The sequence below is a fragment of the Chrysemys picta genome, chromosome 2 (genome assembly GCF_011386835.1).
Source record: "Chrysemys picta bellii isolate R12L10 chromosome 2, ASM1138683v2, whole genome shotgun sequence".
NCBI lineage: Eukaryota > Metazoa > Chordata > Testudines > Emydidae > Chrysemys > Chrysemys picta.
Genome location: NC_088792.1, coordinates 274,206,189 through 274,224,648, shown reverse-complemented (window position 1 = coordinate 274,224,648; position 18,460 = coordinate 274,206,189). Strand labels below are relative to the sequence as shown.

The 18,460-nt window shown below is 42.8% G+C and overlaps 1 protein-coding gene across 2 annotated transcripts in view; it reads left to right on the top strand.

Annotated features, from left to right (window-relative positions):
• HHLA1 (HHLA1 neighbor of OC90) overlaps positions 1–17,339 on the top strand; it is a 46,302-nt gene extending 28,963 nt beyond the window's left edge. The window contains exons 14-16 of one of the 2 annotated variants that reach the window (XM_005288822.3): positions 12,740–12,896; positions 16,635–16,717; positions 17,022–17,339. In XM_005288822.3, coding sequence (XP_005288879.2) covers positions 12,740–12,896; positions 16,635–16,717; positions 17,022–17,065 — 284 coding nt within the window. In that variant the 3' untranslated portion in view covers positions 17,066–17,339. The remainder of the gene's footprint in view (positions 1–12,739; positions 12,897–16,634; positions 16,718–17,021) is intronic. The other variant, XM_042860989.2, reaches the window with a different exon arrangement.
• Positions 17,340–18,460: the final 1,121 nt, after the last annotated feature.

The following is an 18,460-nucleotide window of genomic DNA, read 5'->3' as shown; positions in this document are numbered from 1 at the left end:
TTTCCCAAATGCTTGGTGCAATATGACCTGGTCCTGGCACAAGGTGGAATGGCTGCTGACGTTTTGCTGGTGCTTAATAGATGTTGAATGATTTTTTTCCCTCTCCCACTTGATTCACACCAATTTCCTGCCTAGTTACCAGCAAATTCCAGAAAGGTTACTTCTCTTTTCATTATTCATACTCATTTAATTCTCATTCTCATTTTTGAGAATAGCTCATAATGCCTGTCATGGACCTTCTTCCAATCAGGCAACGCGTCTCTCAGTCTGAAGACTGCCACCACAAAGCACACATCCACCTCTCCTCCCCACATGTATCTCTGCTTCCCACTGCCCCCTGCCTACTTTCAGTCTGCCCACCCTACTCTCCTTCCTCTCTATGCCCAGCGTGGCCGCCACCCCACTCTCTGACTCCCTACTAGTCTTTCTCCCCTTGGTCTCCAGCAGCTGAATACTCCTCATCGTGACCTACCCTGTCATGCTGGTACTCTTTACCCTGTGCTCATCCACAGGTAACCCCCTGTCATCCCTCTCAGCTGCTGCGGATAGCTGCTCCATTCCTGAATTGCCATGGTCAAAAGCCAGGAATGATGGGCTGAGTGTACTTTCATTCTTCCCCCCCCATGTTAATATGTGAACTGCTTTTCCATGACATGAAATTCACTCATCCTGTCTGCTAATTAAAGCCGGTTAGGGTGATGTGATGCAAATGTATCCCATGTTCTTTATATTTCAAAGCACTCAATGAGCCAGACTCTGATCTCTCCCTGTCCTGTTTTGCTCCGCTTTGTGTTTTGTTCTTCAGTTATAAAGTGCTCCTGAGAAAGGAAATTCGGTGGATCCCATGAGGCTAATTCATGTGATCAAAATGAAATGATTTCTGTGTTCCCACAGAAAAGCCGGGCTGTCGGGCATGGCCGCAGCGTTTCTGCTTTGAGCCAGACCTTTTCTGTTTCGAAGGGTGATATTAACTTCCGAGCGCTGCTGTGCCTGAGAAGTTAAAACAGATGTTCCATGGTTCCTGATGATAAATGTAATTATATTGTGCGGGAGGGCAAGGTAGGGCGAAGAACAACCAACCCAGCATTCGGAAGTGAAATAAGTGGTGGGAATGGGGCATCAGGCAACTGGCACAGGGTTTCTCAAAGCCACTTTCTGTAAATGGAATCCAAAGAGGCTTTCTGCAGACAGGAATGATTCCACAGAATGTGGGTTGTGGTGTAATGAAGTTTGAGAACCGCTGTATAATGAAGAGCTATCTCCTACACTCTGTATCCAGCATTAGAAAGTAAAAGTATGCAGTAAAATTCCTGTATCCATCATTTGGGGAAGGAGGTGGGAAATGAGGTGAGTGAGTGGGAAACATGTCCAGCTAATCTGTGGGTTGTAACCATTTCCATAAACATTGGAGGGGATCTCTTATGAAGACCCATGGGTGGGTTTGAGCACATAGGAAATGTAATATCTCTGTGGTGTGGATAAATAGGTACCAATAAAGAGGTACCAATACAGTTCCAAAGGAGACAGGGGAGGGACACTTTGTGGAGGACTTTGTGATAGATTAATTGGAAGCATATGGAAAAATAAAACACAATGTTTTGACATTGTCAAAGGAAATCGTAGTAGCTTGAAATGGGTTTTTAATAAATCTGAATAGCACAGAACTTCCTGTGATAACTGCTTGGTCAAAATAGGGGCAGCAATATGAAGTACTAACGGTGTGGGCTGCAATCAGTTTTTTAAGGCAAACACTGCTTCCTTGTGGCCCTTTTGTGCTAATGGAGCTGCCTGAGAGATCGAACTGGCACGTTGCATTCCCTATGCAAATGTCTCCTAAGCAGCACGATCAGGGAAGGTAGAGAGGTTTTTTTTTTTCAGCAACCCCTGGGTTTTTCATGCAGAGACTTGGAAACAAAACCTTGGTTCAGATTTACTTGGCAGTCTAACAATGATATTTCTGATTCAGGAAAGCTCTTGCGCATACCAACTCATACTGTCTTCGGCCGTCTGGTTATTGATTCACAACGAGCCCTTCTCTAAATGTGGGCGTGTGCATGTATGTCGTGCAGCTGGTACTGCAAACATCCAATTTTCTTTAGTCAGGCACGATCACACTTCTTGGGAGTGTTAACTCTCTAAGTGCGTCTCAGTATATTTTGTTCATTTGTTTTTTACCTGTATGGGAGTTTGGAGCCAGTGTTCTTTGCTCTCAGCCATCTTTTGTGGGTTTTCCCAAATGCTTGGGCACTGTACTTGCACTTTTCTTATTTTAATAGTACTCTCTCACCTGCGCTACACTACACGGTTAGGTTGACACAAGGCAGCTTATGTCGACCTGTCTATCTGTCTTCACTTAAATTTGGCTCCCATCGATGTAAGTGTCCTGCTACGCCGACTTAACACCTGAGCGGCAGACAGCCAGGGTTGATGTAGTTAGGTTGGTGCAGTGATAGTGTAGATGCTGTGTTACTTACGTCATGTTATTGGCCTCCAAGAGCTGTCCCACAATCCTCCACACTGACCACACTGGTTACTGTTGTGAACTCTGCTGCCTAGACTGCAAGCTGTCCCGCCCCTTTAAAGCCCAAGAGTTGTTGACATTCCTTTTCCCGGTTGCCCGCTCTCCGTTGTTGAGTTTAACTGCCCAGTTGTCAATGCCAGCTACATGCTGCAGACAGGCTCCCGCCTGGAGTAGGCAGGAGATATTGAATTGCCTGTGGGGAGAAGAGGTTGTGCAGGTGCAGCGCTGATTCAGCCTTGGACACGTGGATATCTGTGAGCAGATTGCTTGGGGCATGCAGGAGAAGGGCTACACTAGGGACCAGCAGCAGCGCTGCGTGAAAGCCAAGGAGCTGTGGCAGGCAAACCAGAAGGCCAGGGAGGCCAACAATCGATCTGGTGCTGAGCTGCAGACCTGCTGCTTTTACGAAGAGCTACAAGCCAACCTCAGCGGAGACCCCATTACCGACCCCAACACCACTGTGGATACTTCCAAGAAGCCCGAGTCAGAGGCCCTTTTTGTGAACAGTGAGGAGGAGGAGGAGGTGGGTGAGGAAGAGAAGGAGGAATATGGGGCACAGGTGACATGGGGATCCGGCTGTGCAGCGACCCAGGACATGTTTTTGACTCTATCACCGTCCAGCCAGTCCAACAGTCGAGCACAGACGAGTCCGATGCAGGGGAAGGAACCTCTGGTGAGTATGCAGTTTGCTTTGAAATGACAGGGATGGAACCTCCAAAGTAGCAGGACATATCTGTTGATTTACTCTTTTTTTTTTTTTTTAAACTTGTGCTTGAAGAGGTAGTGCAACTACCAAGAGAGGCAGAGTTCCCAGTTGCTTTTCATTCTCCTCCAGAGTTTAGGCAGAGGGAGGCCACACAGAGTTGTTTGTTTATGTGCACCGGGATGTCCCGTGAATACTTTGTAGAGATCTCGATGAACCTTTCATGGAGGTACTCTGCAATCCTCTGCCGAAGGTTTCTGGGGAGGGCTGCCTTATTTCTTCCACTTTGGCAGGACACTTTCCCATGCCACTCAGCAGGCACCATTGCAGTACCCAGGCGAGCAGCAGCTGTGTGCTCTCTGCCTCTGTTACCCTCAGGAGTGAGATACCAGCTAAAATCACTACTGCCTGTGGAAAATGGTGCCAGTATTGAGTTCCATTGCCCTGTACAGCTATATTCATGGCTGTGAGCTATTCCCCCACCCTCTCCATGGGCCATACTCACCAGACAGGTGCTGTGACTGGTCCCAAGGAGAAGTGAGAATGTAGTGCTTACAACTTTTGGGGATCAGTGGGAGTTTGGCAGTATCCTAAGTTTCGATTTCCATTGGGAATACACTGGACAATGATACCTCTTTGTTGTATTTGCAGCTGCTGGTATTGTGGCCTTCAGGGGCGCCCCTTCCACACCCATGGAATGACTGAGCCAGATAAGGAGGAGAAGGAAGAGGACTCCGGATGATATGATCCAGGAAATGCTGCAAGCCTGTGCTGCTTCAGAGAACCAGATCAGGGCCTGGAGGATCACCCTTACAGACAGCCTGGAGAGGAGAAAGGCCCAGGAATCCCAGCAGGAAAAGGAGAGGAAGATGCACCAGCATATAGTGGGGCTTCTCTGTAAGCAAACAGAGAAGCTGCAGACTCTGGTAGATCTGCGGGTCCAACAATCTGGTGCTCACCTCCCTCTGTAGCCCATAGAGAACTCAATATCGGGACCTCCTTACACCATCCCCCACAACATTCCACATGGCATCAGGGGTCGCTGCACTATTCCTACCACTCCATGCCAGGGGACATTAAAGACAACCACAGCTTTACCTACGCTGACCTGTGAAAGCCATGGTTGGTGTATGTGTACCTGTAATGGAAATGACTGTTCTTTGCCCTTCATAGGTTCTGTTCCCTTAATTTATTAAGCTTTAAATGCTTTTTTTTTTGAAGTGCCTCGTTCATGTTATGGAATAAAATTCTATTTTGTTTGGATAAAGAGTCATTTCTATTAATTCACAACGTTTGGTGCTGGGCAGGTTTGACATGCTCCAGTTTCCTGTCACTTCTTTTTCTCACAGAACGTAACATCATTCACAAACAATAGGTGCCTTGACAGTGTTCTATTCCTACATACACAGCAATCACTACAAGAATGCTACCGGGCTGCAAAAGAGCAAGGCTGCAGAGACCCACTACAGCCAGATACACGGCTCAGACTCACTATTATAATGTTCTTTCAAAGCCTGTCTGAGCCATCTAGCTCTGTGTTGAGCTCTTCTAATAGCCCTTGTATCTGGCTGTTCAAATTCAGCAGACAGTCGCTCCACCTCTGCTCTCCATCCCAGCAGACACTTGGCCCCGTTTGCTTCACAGATATGCGGCAGGACACAGCAGGCAGCTATAACCATTGGCATCTTTTTCTCTCTGAGGTGCAGTCTCATAAGAAAACAATGCCAGTGACACTTCAAATGACCACAGGCACATTCAATTGTCATTTGGCACCTGCTGAGCCTGTAGTTGAAGCGCTCCTTGCTGCTGTCGAGATGGCTGGTGCATGGCTTCATGAGCCGGGGGGCAAGGGACTGGCTGGGTCTCCCAGGATCACTATTACCATTTCAATGTACCCAATGGTAAGCCGCCGGTCAGGAAAGAAAAGTCCCTGCTTGCAGTTTTCTGCACAGTCCTGTGTTCTAAGATGCAAGCGTCATGCACCTTCCCTGACCAGCTCACACTGACGTCAGTAAAGCATCCCCAGTGATCCACCAGCAAGTGCCTAACCATACAAAAATAGCCCTTTCTACTGATGTACTATGTCGCAAGGTGGTCTGCTGCTTAAATAGGGATATGCATGCTAGCTATCTCCCAATCACAGTTCAGAAACCTATTGCCTCAAAACCATCCACTGTGTCCTACACATTGCCCGGAGTCACAGTCCTGCGTAGCAGGAGGTGATTACTGGCCCTGCGCACTTGCATGACAGCGGCACCTGCGGTGAATTTCCCAACTCCAAATTGATTCCTGCCTAACTGATAGCAAACTGACATTGCTCATTTCCACAGTGCAATCAGCTCTTGCTCCTCAAGTGTCAGTGTCCCTCCCATTTTGGGGTCCCTGCACCGGAGGGCTGGGGAAAGCGCCGCACACAGATCCAGGAACATGGCCTTGTGCATCTGAAAGTTCTGCAGCCACGGCTCGTCATCCCAAACCTGCATTACGATGTAATCCCACCAGTCAGTGCTCGTTTCTCAGGCTCAGAACTGTCGCTTCACCATCTCTATCTGCTCCGTGATCACCACCAACAACCTTGAATTGTTTCTTTCTATGTCCCACAGCAATCTTGCCTCCAAAGAAGCGTCATGCAGCTCTGCCAACACTGCAGGATTGTGTGCCCTGTGCTTGCAGTGTTCATGACAATAGTGCAGAGCTGTGCAGGTGCCATGCTTCTGGTAGAGATGGCTGACAGTGAGGAAGGCCGCACAAGTTTGAGGAGATTTTTGAAAAGAAGATGCAAAATATTATGGGCTGCAATAGAAGTGATGGGATGGAGAACATTGCATTGTGGGAAGTTGCCCCCATGCTCCTAGTTGCCCCTGCAAAACAAGGCATTGCAAAAACTTCCTAACACACCAGGCACGGAACAGGGGTGAGTTGCGCGGTGGGATACCTACTGACATGCACGGCATGCTGCACCGATACAAGCACTCCTGGTGAGGACGCGCACTGCTGCTACAGGTCGCATAGTGTGCACATGTACAAGCGATGTAATCACTGCGGTTGCTGTATGCCAACATAACTTAGGTCAACATAATTTTGTAGTGTAAACATAGCCTCAGAGAAGTAAAAACGTCAAAGCATTGGAACATAAACTGGAACTAGATGATGTATGTTTCTTAAAGAGGTGTAATTTTCACCTGTATATAATGCATATTTATAGCTTGAAATTGATAATGTCAGCCATGAAAAGCAATGGAGCTGGACTGGAAGAAGTAATTAGGCATAAAACCCCACATGATGGACATTGGGCATTCTCAACTAGGGAGTTTCTACTGAAACTTACTCACTAGTAGGCAACTGATAAATACTAGACACTAGAAAGAAGTTCTGAATTTAGAAGGCTTCCAAACCCCAGGCAATGATGGCAGGTAGCTAATTATTTTGTCCTTCTTGATCTCGGTTGTTTTTCTTCTGCTTAAATATATGTAGCCATTCTAAGAGGTAAATATATCTTATTCCCCATAGCACCCATTGGTTGTCACTGGAAATTAATGATTAGCATAACTAATGGATGTATTTTTGGTTTCTTTGTATCCTACATGGTGAGAAATGAAGAATTTGAGAAGAATTAGGCTCACATACCTGAATGGCAAGCAGAGGGCCATGCCGCAGTCGTTCTTTAAAATGATTCTGCACAGAGATGTTTTTGATTGTGGTGTTTTTTATTGTAAGCTCTGTGTTGTTTGGTTCAGATCAGCTTGGCTTTTTCTGTGAAGACTGGAAATCATGGGTATCTCTAGGACCTCAGAATTGAAGACAGGTTAAATGTCCCTTTAGCAACAACTAGAAATAAAGAAATTCCAGCTAGCTAGCTATTTACCTGGCGTCTTATGAGGTTCTGTAAGGGATCAACAGTGCTCTGGAGACCTTTACCTGAAGTGTTAAGGGAAGGCAACCCTCATTCCAATAATGAGTAATGTGCAATGTTGCAAATACTATAGTAAATCAGAGTGTGGAAAATTCCTTTTCCAGACTTTTGCTTTGATCTGATGGTTTATCAGGCTATCTCATCATCAAAATAAACAGTGGTTCAGACAGTACAACACCAATGGGCCTCATCCTAAGCACCCAGCATTCTCAGCAATACCAGCACCTCTCAGGATCAGACTCTTTGTATGTAATTAGTTGGGGCTTGATGGAGGCACAGGGATATACAGAGTATGGATAGCAGAATATCTTCAGCCCACCTGATCCTGGCACCTGCTAGGCAGGCACCAGCCACTTTGTGGGGTGCACTGTTTGGCGTTGGGTCTCATTGTGGAAGAAGGCTATAGGCAGCCTGCACCATTGTGCAAGAACTTCTGGGGACCCAATGGATGAATCAAGCCTTCGGTATAAAACTGATGTCACCCACAGGATGAAGTAAATCGCGGGCCTCATGTCTGGGGAAGCACTATTCCAGGGATCCACAAGTATAAGTGTTCTCTGACTTTGTCACATAATTCTGTAAAATGGCAGTGAGAAGAAGAACATGGGATTGGAGGACCTCTTTGTAACAGGTGATGGGAAAGAGCTCTCTCTCTCACACACACAGTGAGTTCCACATCAATGGCATGAATGCAGTGGCAGTATTTTTTAAATGAACAGAGTATTATTCCCAAAAATGACTTTTAGGCACTTGCCAGCAGGAGGCAGGCTTGCTTGACACGTCCTTCTGAGGAACCAGATCCATCCATCTCATTTGAAAACCATACTGTTATGTGAACATTACAAGACGAAATAACAATTTATATGGCAATGTCAACATTATTAAATACTATAGTTATATTTCCGCTTAGTAAGCTGACCTGCCCGAAGCAGGCAATGAAATCACCACAGCAGAGACAGTTTTCCACTCATACTAAGTGATAAAACCATTGTTCCCAGGTATCTATATCTTATCCCACAGTGTTCTTGTATGCACAAAACCAGGGGTAAGAGCAGAGGACTAGAAGGTCACAACTCCTGAGTTCTCTTTGCAGGTCTGTGCTCACTTATACAGAGAGGCACCAACTCACTGTATAAGCTTTTTGTGGAAAATTCATTTTCATTTAGAACAAAAAGTCAAACTTTCTCACAGAACAGAAATTCCAGTTGGGAAACTGACAGGTTTCAGTCTGATAGTGTCAACACATTAGAATAGCACATTATATATATGTGCTAATATTTTATATAGGAAATCAGGTGAGCACATCAAAACAGAACATTTCAACATTATGAAAATGGAATGAAAAAGTTGAAACAGTTTCAACTTTTTCCCATTGAACAGCTCATCAGAATCAACATGTTCCCACAAAACATTTTGGTTTCAACAGAACTGCATTTTCTAATAGAAAACCATTCCATCAGAAGTTGTTTGACCCATTCTAACCTTGGGAAAATCACTTAAGCGCTGTGAAAGGGGAATAATACTTGCCTATCTTAGCAGAGTGCTTTGAGAGCCTATAAGAAAGGAGCTATATGTATATTTATATATATGCATTATCAGGTAACTTTAACATCTATTTCAGTACACAGTCTATGTCTAAAATTCAGACTCAATGTGGTGTCATTAAAGACAGTTTATTAGAACAAGAAACCAGTAAGTTTTAATGGGCATTAAATGGGAAATCATAAGTGTCAAATGATAATAAAGAGACAGGTCCACTGAATTGCTGCAAAACTGTTGTAGGGCAGAAAAACACTTGAAGTGGAGTTTCCACTAAATGAGCTGATATTTACATGCTCTTGCCTGTTTGAGCAAGTGCTTGCGCAATATCTGAAGTTTCCCTGGACTCTTGACATACAGATGTTTGCCAGATGTCAGAATGCGTGGCAGTTTGGGATGCAGCGATGGTTCAATTTTACTGCTAGCTTGGCCAGTTCCAAAGGGGGCAGACGTTGCTTTGTAGTAATCTCTTTCAGACTGACAGCACCTTCGTTTTCCTCCTGCCCCTGGATGCCATTTTATATTAAACTTCATGTCAGCACTAGACAACTCAGGCATATTTCAACAGAGCTTCATTAATCCAAGTGTAAGTGGAATAACCTCTCCTATCATATAACATAAGATTGCAGAAACCATAAAGAATGTGAGGTATTTGGACCCAAAAATGCAATTACTCTTTCAGAGAGATTATATCCTGTGTGTAAGGAATCTTATATAGATTTAAGGCCAGATCCTGATCCCAAGCATAAGTCCAAGAGCAACTTGATTGAAGCCAGCTAACTTCAACAGTGTCACCAACACCATGCATTCCATCTGCTCCACAACGTTCAGTGTCTCTCTCTGTGAATGCCCCCAAATCATTCTCTGTAAGGAGGGTGCCCTATAGGAGTCAAGAAGTCTCCAAGTCTCCCATCATCTCCTCTCCATTCTTTGGTAGTTTTGCTACTAGAGTCTTTCCTGGCCAAGGCTGTGGCTAGGATTCTTTGTTACTGTTATTTTCCCAGAAGGGAGGGGCTCAATGAGAAATATAATACAATTCAGGACTGCAATACAGTTTCTGCCTAATTTCTGTAGGGTTGATAGGAGAGGGGGAGGGGCAGCATTGTCCTGGGCCTCCATCACCATGACCATTGTCTCCCAATTTAGTTCTGGTCTTGATCCCCTTCACAAGGATCCCGACTCCCTCCTGTAGATTCTTCTGCCGGGTTCCAGGAACGGGAAATGGGGCCATACAGCTTTTCCGTCCATGTGGGTCAAAGGAGATCAGTGCATAGAGGAGCCGGCAAGAATGATCTAGGCCCCTAACATTGCGTGTGATGTTTTCCTGTTCCATGTGGCTGCATCACAAGAGCAGGGAGCATACAAAAAATACTTCCCCTTCTTACAAAAACACTTAAAAGATAAGTGGCAGAGCACAAGACAATTATCCCACCAGCCAATGTTTAAAGCTTGCATTTTTCACAAGAATTGTATTGAGTCAGAACAGAACAAGGAGCAATGGTCTCAAGTTGCAGTGGGGGAGGTCCAGGTTGGATATCAGGAAAAACTATTTCACTAGGAGGGTGGTGAAACACTGGAATGCGTTACCTAGGGAGGTGGTGGAGTCTCCTTCCTTGGAGGTTTTTAAGGCCCGGCTTGACAAAGCCCTGGCTGGGATGATTTAGCTGGGAATTGGTCCTGCTTTGAGCAGGGGGTTGGACTAGATGACCTCTTGAGGTCCCTTCCAACTCTGATATTCTATGATTCTATGATTCTATGAGTCTTTGCTGACATCTAGCCGATGAAGTGGGTTTTAGCTCACGAAAGCTTATGGCCAAATAGATTTGTTAGTTTCTAAGGTGCCACAGGTACTCCTTGTTCTTTTTGCCCATATTGAGAGTGTTAGTTAAATGCAAAAGCAGGACAACACAATACAAAAAACATGCAGGGCACTAAAAAGGTGGCGCTGCTTGTCTTTGACTAAAAAACAAAACCAAAAAAAACGGAACATTTTTTGGTTTTCAAAACTGAAAAAAACAAAACATTTCATAAACTGACAATGAAGATGTTTTTCTACCTTTCTCATCTTTCCCCCCCATTTCTCTTCCCCTTTTTTGCTACTGAAAAGGAGGGGGGAAGGGTGTGGGGGGGACTGAAAACCAATTTTTGTGGGGGGGGGGGTTTCCCCATGGAAAAAAAATCTGAAAAATAAAAAAAATGCAGAAAATTTTAATTTTTGAATAGAAGACCTGTATCATAAAAAAGTTTTAAACAAATACATTTTGACCAGCTCTACATTATATTCCATGTAAAAAACCCCACAAAAACAAAATAAAAACCTGACCCTAATCCAATCCTGTGACTGAGCTATCAAGCACTTAAAAATAACACATAGTGACGTGGACCGGAATTGTTTCAGTATTCTGTACTGCTATATGCAGAAATGGCAACTCTACTTAGAGTGAAATGTCCTCCTATAGTGACATTGACCTGTGAGGAAACGTCGTCTCTCCACAGGCTTTGTCTACATTGCAAGCTAGTGGTGAAAGTCTCCTGCTCATGTGCGCATACCAGATTGTTTCCATTAATGTATGGAGTATTTGCTGGGGATTTTCATGTAATGAGAGCTGAAGTGTCATATGCCATAACTTCTATAAATTTCATAGGAAGTGCCATGATCCATCTAGTCCCATGTCAAATAGCGGCTAGTACCAGATTTATCAAAGGAAAATATAACCACCACCCCATAATTCATAACTTTTCAATAACAAACCTTCTTTCTAACCCCAGGTAATTAGTGCTTTGCTTCTGTTCTCAAAGATGGAGGTTTATATCCTTGATGCATTCTTAGCATAGGTAGAGAAGAAGTGGGCTGTAGTCCACGAAAGCTTATGCTCTAATAAATTTGTTAGTCTCTAAGGTGCCACAAGTACTCCTGTTCTTTTTATCATATATAGGGTTTATTAAAGCCCAATGGGGAATTTTTTGTCAAAGCCTCTTGGTAATATAATTGCCAGTGCAAAGCAATCTAGAGTTTATCAAACGGATGTTGCATTTGCTTATCATATAAATCAAACAAAGAAACAAATGTAACATCAATGCCTGCTCAGTAATATTTCAGCTAGTGTCAAAGCCTCTGCTCTCCTGTTCTTAAACAGATATATAAAAAGAGGTGCAGAAGAGTGAGAGGCTGCCATCTGTGAACTCCGGCATATTTCACTCTAAGGGACAAAAATATGAACCAGGTGATGCATTACTTAACAATTCATATTCCAGCAGATCATCACAAGTCTATAGGAGAAGGTACGGTATCACAATTGCACTGAGAAGCCTCAGTGAATCTAGAGATTGTTGTTAGACCTCAATCATATAGGCTTGGGAATTCATGAAGCTAGAACATTCAGTGCAGATGATGAAAACATGTATGAAATACAAATGAAAATGGAAACAATATTACTCTACAGGCTTTGGGTCAAATTTTCAGCCTACCCTTCACCAGAGACTGTTTAGTCCGTATACTCATCTAAGCACCCACAGCTAAGGTAGTTAGACTGAGATTTTCAGAGCTGCTTAAAGGAACTGGATGCCCAATTCCCATTAGAATGAATAAAAATGAGGTGTCCAAACCTGGGAAACATTTCTGCTTTAGGCGGTCAGTGACCTTCTTAATGAATGGGTGCAAAACTGTAGGTCAGAATCCTTTGTATCCTCTATAAAGTGAAACCTGGATATAGAAAATGTCATTTATAATGAAATGGAATAAAATTCTCAATCTTTTCAGTGCATCACAATTTGGAAAGCTGCAGCTTCAGTTATATTGAACTTCCACTTATAAATGATGCTCTGTAAAAGACTAATAGAAATGCAAGAAGAAAATTCCTTAGAGTTGTGCTAAATAGGTGTTAGCATGGATTGAGCCGAGACCTCCCTATTTTAAACTCAAAGATCTCCCAAATTGTGTACTATGTTTTTCCATTAGTTTTGTCCCACACAGGTTTGGTTTTTATGACATTTAGTGCAATTAACTTGTCAATCAGCATCTTTCCCAAGTATTCACACTAGTTCAGAGTTATATTTCTTCTAGGATGTCCACAGGCAACTCTTAAAGAGCCATCCATGAACTCCCCTCCTGTTACCTTTATGGCTCAAAAGATCAATCCTTGCGTGATGGAGCTGTGTAAATTTTTCCAGCAGTGCCTTTGTGTCAATCAAAGAAGAAATTCAAGAAAAGAAGCCATGAGGTAAATCTAGCCCTCCTTTTGCCATCCTTTACCTTCTTGAGATGTTCTGCGTTAATCTCTCAAAGGACAGTTTCCAATCACCAACAGTTAGTTTTAAAAGTCTGCAAGTCTGGCCCTATGGGACCCTACAATCAAGCATGCAGGGAGGACGCATTTCAGGGAAACATCAGCCCCAACCACTTGGGATTGGGATTTATGTGGGGGCAGGCGGGCAAAATGGAGTCTGAGAAGAGGGCATGTCCCTCAGCTTCAGTCAGTGATTCATTTTGGATAAAGGTAACCTGAATGTTGTGTTCACACAGGCCACTCATTGCCTGGAAGGACTGTTTAGTACACTGGGGCCACATTCTTCTAGCAGGTTGGTTTTGTTCATCATCAGAGGTCAGATTCCCAGCTAGGCACAGGGTTCTAGGAAGGCGGCAAAGGCAACTGTTGGTGGAACTAGCTCTAGGATCAGGGGAGTGGATAGTTTCCTTCCCCGCTTCCTAGCTCTGCTGTAGTGCCTACACCCAATGAGAGGAGAGGGCACAACAGTGATGGAGCTGAGGGACCAGGATCTTCCCTCAGGCCTAGAATAGGAAACCGGGAAAGGCAGGACTCCTGGGCTCTGTTCTGCTGCTGCGTGACCTTGGGCAAGTTGGAAGTAGAGCTGGGAATAAAGCCCAGGAGTGGATAACCTAAATGATGTGTCTCAGTTTCCCCATCAGTAAAATGGGGATGTTAACACTTACCTGCCTCATTGTGAAAAATCCCATGGCTGGATGCCACTGCATGTGTCCAACACAAGATGAAAGTCATTGTATGAACCGGAAAAATGTGCCTCTCCCATTGCTCTCCAGCTTCCCCTGAGATAGGCCTCAGTCTGCTACTTACACTGAGGTGTATTACAATAGAGGATTCTCTTTCTCGGTTGTAAATTGGAGCAGAGGAGTGTTTTGTAGTTCTCTAATTCTCAGAAAACTCAGTAACACCTGCTCATAAATTCAGTTGAAAATGGCGCTGAAGAAACCATCTGGCTCAGCTCAAGCCCTCTTGATTTGACTGGTTTAGGAGATTATTTCCTACATAACTTGGTAGCTTGGCTATAGCTACAGGAAAAGGAGGAGGAGAGCGTGCATACTTCCAAGATAAAAAGCCAAATTTTAGCCCTGCTGTTGGAGAGCAAAATCGTACTGAAGTCAATGGAATTATACCAGCATTGAACGTAAACAGGAGAGCTGGTGGAGATTTTTTTTTCATTCAATTATTTGATGAAAATTTATGAGTTTTCATTTTTGTCAAAAATTTTCTTTGATTTTTTGAGGTTTTTCATAAACAAACTAAAAATTTTAATTTCACTATTTTGCCCAAAAAATGGAGAAAATTGGACACTTTTTGAAGAAAAGGCCATTTTGTCAAAAAAAGCCATTTTCCTTTACAAAAAATGGTTCACTGGAAATTTTCCAGCCCTGTGTCGTTAACCAGCAATGCAAGTGGAGCCTGGTCTGATCCAGCTCACTGGTGGTAGCAGATCTTCTGAGTTCACTGTGTTCTTGGGCTGATGTTAACGCCGACCATACAGCAAAAATTAATGAGCATCATGTTCCTGATGAGATGGGTATAAACTGGAGGCATTCGCTTAGCTGAAGCTGTCACTGTAAAATGAAAGTCCCTCTGAAATCCCAGTTGCAGACCTGATGTTGAACCAGCACTGAAGTACATATTTTAATAGGCTCCTCACCAGCAGGGTTCTTCCCCCAGTAATATCAAAAACATTGTGATGTAAAAGGAACAGAAATAGCAGCGGGTGTGTTTGCAATAGAAAATCCTGTCGGTAAAGGAAAAGTGCTGCTTAGGTTGATTCCGCAAGGTTCATTGCCTAGATAAGTGATATACTTTCTGAGGCTTCAACTAACCATGCCTCTTCCCCTCTTTTTTTTTTTATACACGGTGCCTCTTTCCATGCTCCCTCCCTAGGCTCAGGATAGCCTTTGATCCTTCCCATTTTCTGCACTAGATTGTCTTCCTCTATTCCAAGAGGGCTTTGAATTCTGCATGTAGCTGGAGAACCCAGGACAATCATTTTAGACTCCTTCTAGTTGGCCGTAGGTTGGGCGGGGTGGGGGGCAACATAATTTTTTCCTAACTTTTAAATATTGTTAGTGATGAGCTTGTGGAAAATCAGGTACCTGGGAGCTGGGGGAGGAGCTATCTCACACCCAGAGCAGAGCCACTTGTTCCCAGAACTTACACCAACAAAATGCAGAGTCAAATTAACGGAGCTGAAAGAACAATTGAGAGAGAACAATATGTTCTGTGCTGGAAGGAGTTTTTGTGTGGTTTCCTGCTTCCATATAGTCCTCAAGGCTTCTATGTATGGCATGCCCATCTCAGCACCCTTTGCGTGCTGCCTTCAAGTTGTTCCTCTGTTAAACTCTTCTGTTAAAATGGCTCTTTTAAGTGTGCTTTATGGGACAGATTTTCAAAAGTGTTCAGCATTGTCCTGACAGTGTGTAATAAAAAAAACTGCCATTGACTTCACTGGAAGCAGACTTAGGGCAATGTTAAGTGCTTTAAAAAATCCTACTCTAAATCGCCAAATGTTTAAATACGGTTAGAGCTACTGATAAATGTTACAAATATAGACCTCTCAGTATTTTGATAATACTTCTGGATGAGTAGGATATCCTTGCATTGGGCTATTCCCATTAATCCCTATTCCTGAAAGAGAGAGGAATGTGGATCTCTTTAGATGAGAATCTGTATACTTGATTGGTGGCCTTGAAAGCTTAAGAATTTTGAGAGGAAAAACTATATGGAGCCAATTAAATCAAGCACTTCCGCATGTGGGAATGAGAGATGGAAATATAGAATGGAAGAAAAGACATTTAGAAAATATCTTCCATTATTGTACCCATGTCAGTGACAGGATATTAGAGAGAAAAGGTGGGTGAGGTCATATCTTTTATGGGACCAACTTCTGTTGGTGAAAGATACAAGAGAAAACTTGGTCCAGTAAAAGATATGACCTCACCCACCTTTGATCTGTATTTAGAAAATGTGTCATATTCCATTATGGGCCTGATCTAAAGCCCATTGAAATCAATAGGAGTCTTTCAATGGTCTTTAGATTAGTCCCTATATTCAAATCTGTCTGAAGCAAATCCCTAGTAGGTGTCATTGGGTAATTATCCCTGATGACATTGCACTTGTAATATGGCTGATAGTGGTCTGATCTTCAGTTGGTGTGAATCAGCATTGCCCCATTGACTCAGTGGGATTTAATGTGTACAGTGTAGGCTTTATAGTCCCTTGCAAAAAAGAATATATGGAGTCAGCCCATTATATTGCATTATTAGGGTGACAGCAAGGTTGGGCTAACTGTGTTTATCTTTGAAAGCACAAGTCTTGTAAGAATTACCTGATCTCCAAATAAAATGTCAGGCAGTCCTCCCACAGGCAAAATTCCCATTGTAGTTAATGGCCGTTTTACTTGAGTGAAGACTGGGAATTGGGCTGTCAATGGATAAATATTCTGGGACGGTATCTGATCTGACAGCCACAGGGGTTGGATCATGGGTAACTCCATTAACTTCAGTGGAATTATTCCAGATTTATAGCGACATGAACAAAATCAGAATCCAGGCTTTTATATGCAACATACATTTTTTAAACTAGAACACTTACTTGAAAAAATGTACGTATAAAATCACAATAGATGAACCAATATTACTCCCCTAACTTTGACTAAATCTTTAGGTACTGTATTGAATACTATTCCTGGTTCTTGAAAAATGCAACTTACGTCTGTGAAAGGGTCAAAAGAATGGCTTACTCACAAAGTAAGTAAACTTTCTGGCTATACTCTTCCATAGTCTATTAAATGTGTCAAAGTGGAGGTATATCAATTTATAGCCGCTGAAAATCTGGCTCAGTAAAGTTGCAAAAGGTTATGGAGCCGCTCGTGATCTAAAGAGCATTAACGAGACGCTTTAAATCTCCACAGAGTGATTAAGAGTCTTTCCCCAATAGCTATTTTATTATCTTTTATTTATGAAATAAAAAGGTATAATGAAGCTTACAATATGTTTTAGAAATTCTCCTTGTGAAATATGTTCTGAGTGTGATTTTCTTTTGTTCTTCCAGCATTAAAACAAAAATGCCTTACAAACATCTGTAAATCTGTCTAAAGCACTGAGGGAATTTACTGCAAATGAGAAGAGTTCTGGCAGTCTTTAGTAGTCTTTTTCCATGTAACAAGAATTGATGGCTATCTATGTTAGTTACAAATATTTGTATCAACCAGCTATTTTCTAGAGATTGTTTTTCCTCCAAAGGATTGTATAAATGATGTATAAAACCAGGTGAACTTCAAACAATAAATTTAACTGTAATGAAATATTTTTAAAAGATTTTTAACCTGTGCTTTATAAAAGATATCAATAAAGTCTGTTAATGTACGCAGATTGTTAGTTTGTCCAAAATTACATTAAAGAGATCATAATAAATATGAAATAATTTTAAATCAGACCTAAAAGACGCCCAAGAGGTGACACTTGTTTACTATTTCATGAACTTAAACATTTTCAGATCGTTCAGTGTTCCAAATCCAGAGATCGCCCTTATTCCGTGCTTTAAACTGATGAGCCATGTGAGTAGGAGAACACAACCACTGCATCTTCTTCTATAAGAAATGTTTGTACCTACAGTGCTTTCACTGCTATGCTGAATCTATATTAGCTTATGCCGATTCATAGCAAGTACTAAAAACTCCTGTCCTTAGCCTGCTCCCTTCATCCCCTTTGTCTATCTTCAGTGAACTAACAGCTCTCGCTAATAAAAGCAAAAACAGCAAAACAAAAATCACATAACACTTGTGTTCCGATGTAACACCTAATGCTGCCGTGAATCAAAAGTATGTCATCCAACTATTCACATTTCAAACAAGGCAAAAATATTTTCCCTGTTACTGAATACAAATTTAACCCAGATATTTTAATAAAGAGAAGAATATACTAACTAATACAATACCAAAGAAGAAGAACTTCACAACTGAGAATCACAGAGTAGTCTAGAGCAGTGGTTCTCAAACTTTTTTTTCGCGGACCACTTGAAAATTGCTGAGACCACTTAATGATCTTTCCCTATTCTCTCCAAAGCCAACACCTCACATGTGTGTCTTCTCCAGGGTCCAGGCACCTAATTAGGTGGGTCGCCCTTCATTCTCTAGTGTGTGGCTGTCCAGGCGCGCACGTTAGAGGGAAGTATCCGTGGACCACCTGAATGGAGCTCACGGACCACTGGTGGTCCGCGGACCACAGTTTGAGAACCTCTGGTCTATAGGCATAACAAGGGTTTCTGGTTCTCCTCTTTCAAAGCGTATGTTCACCCTAGTACCTGGTGGCAGGGTGCAAGTGCTAAGCTATCAGTCATAGCAAAGGGCAAAGGAATTTAGAACGTAAATTATAACCACACCACTTAGTAAAAGTCAGGCCATTTAGAAAGAACAATGCCTGGTATGAACAGTTTGTAAATCAGACTAGGAATACCAGGAGTATCCTTTGTGATACAGCTGGCCAGTGGTT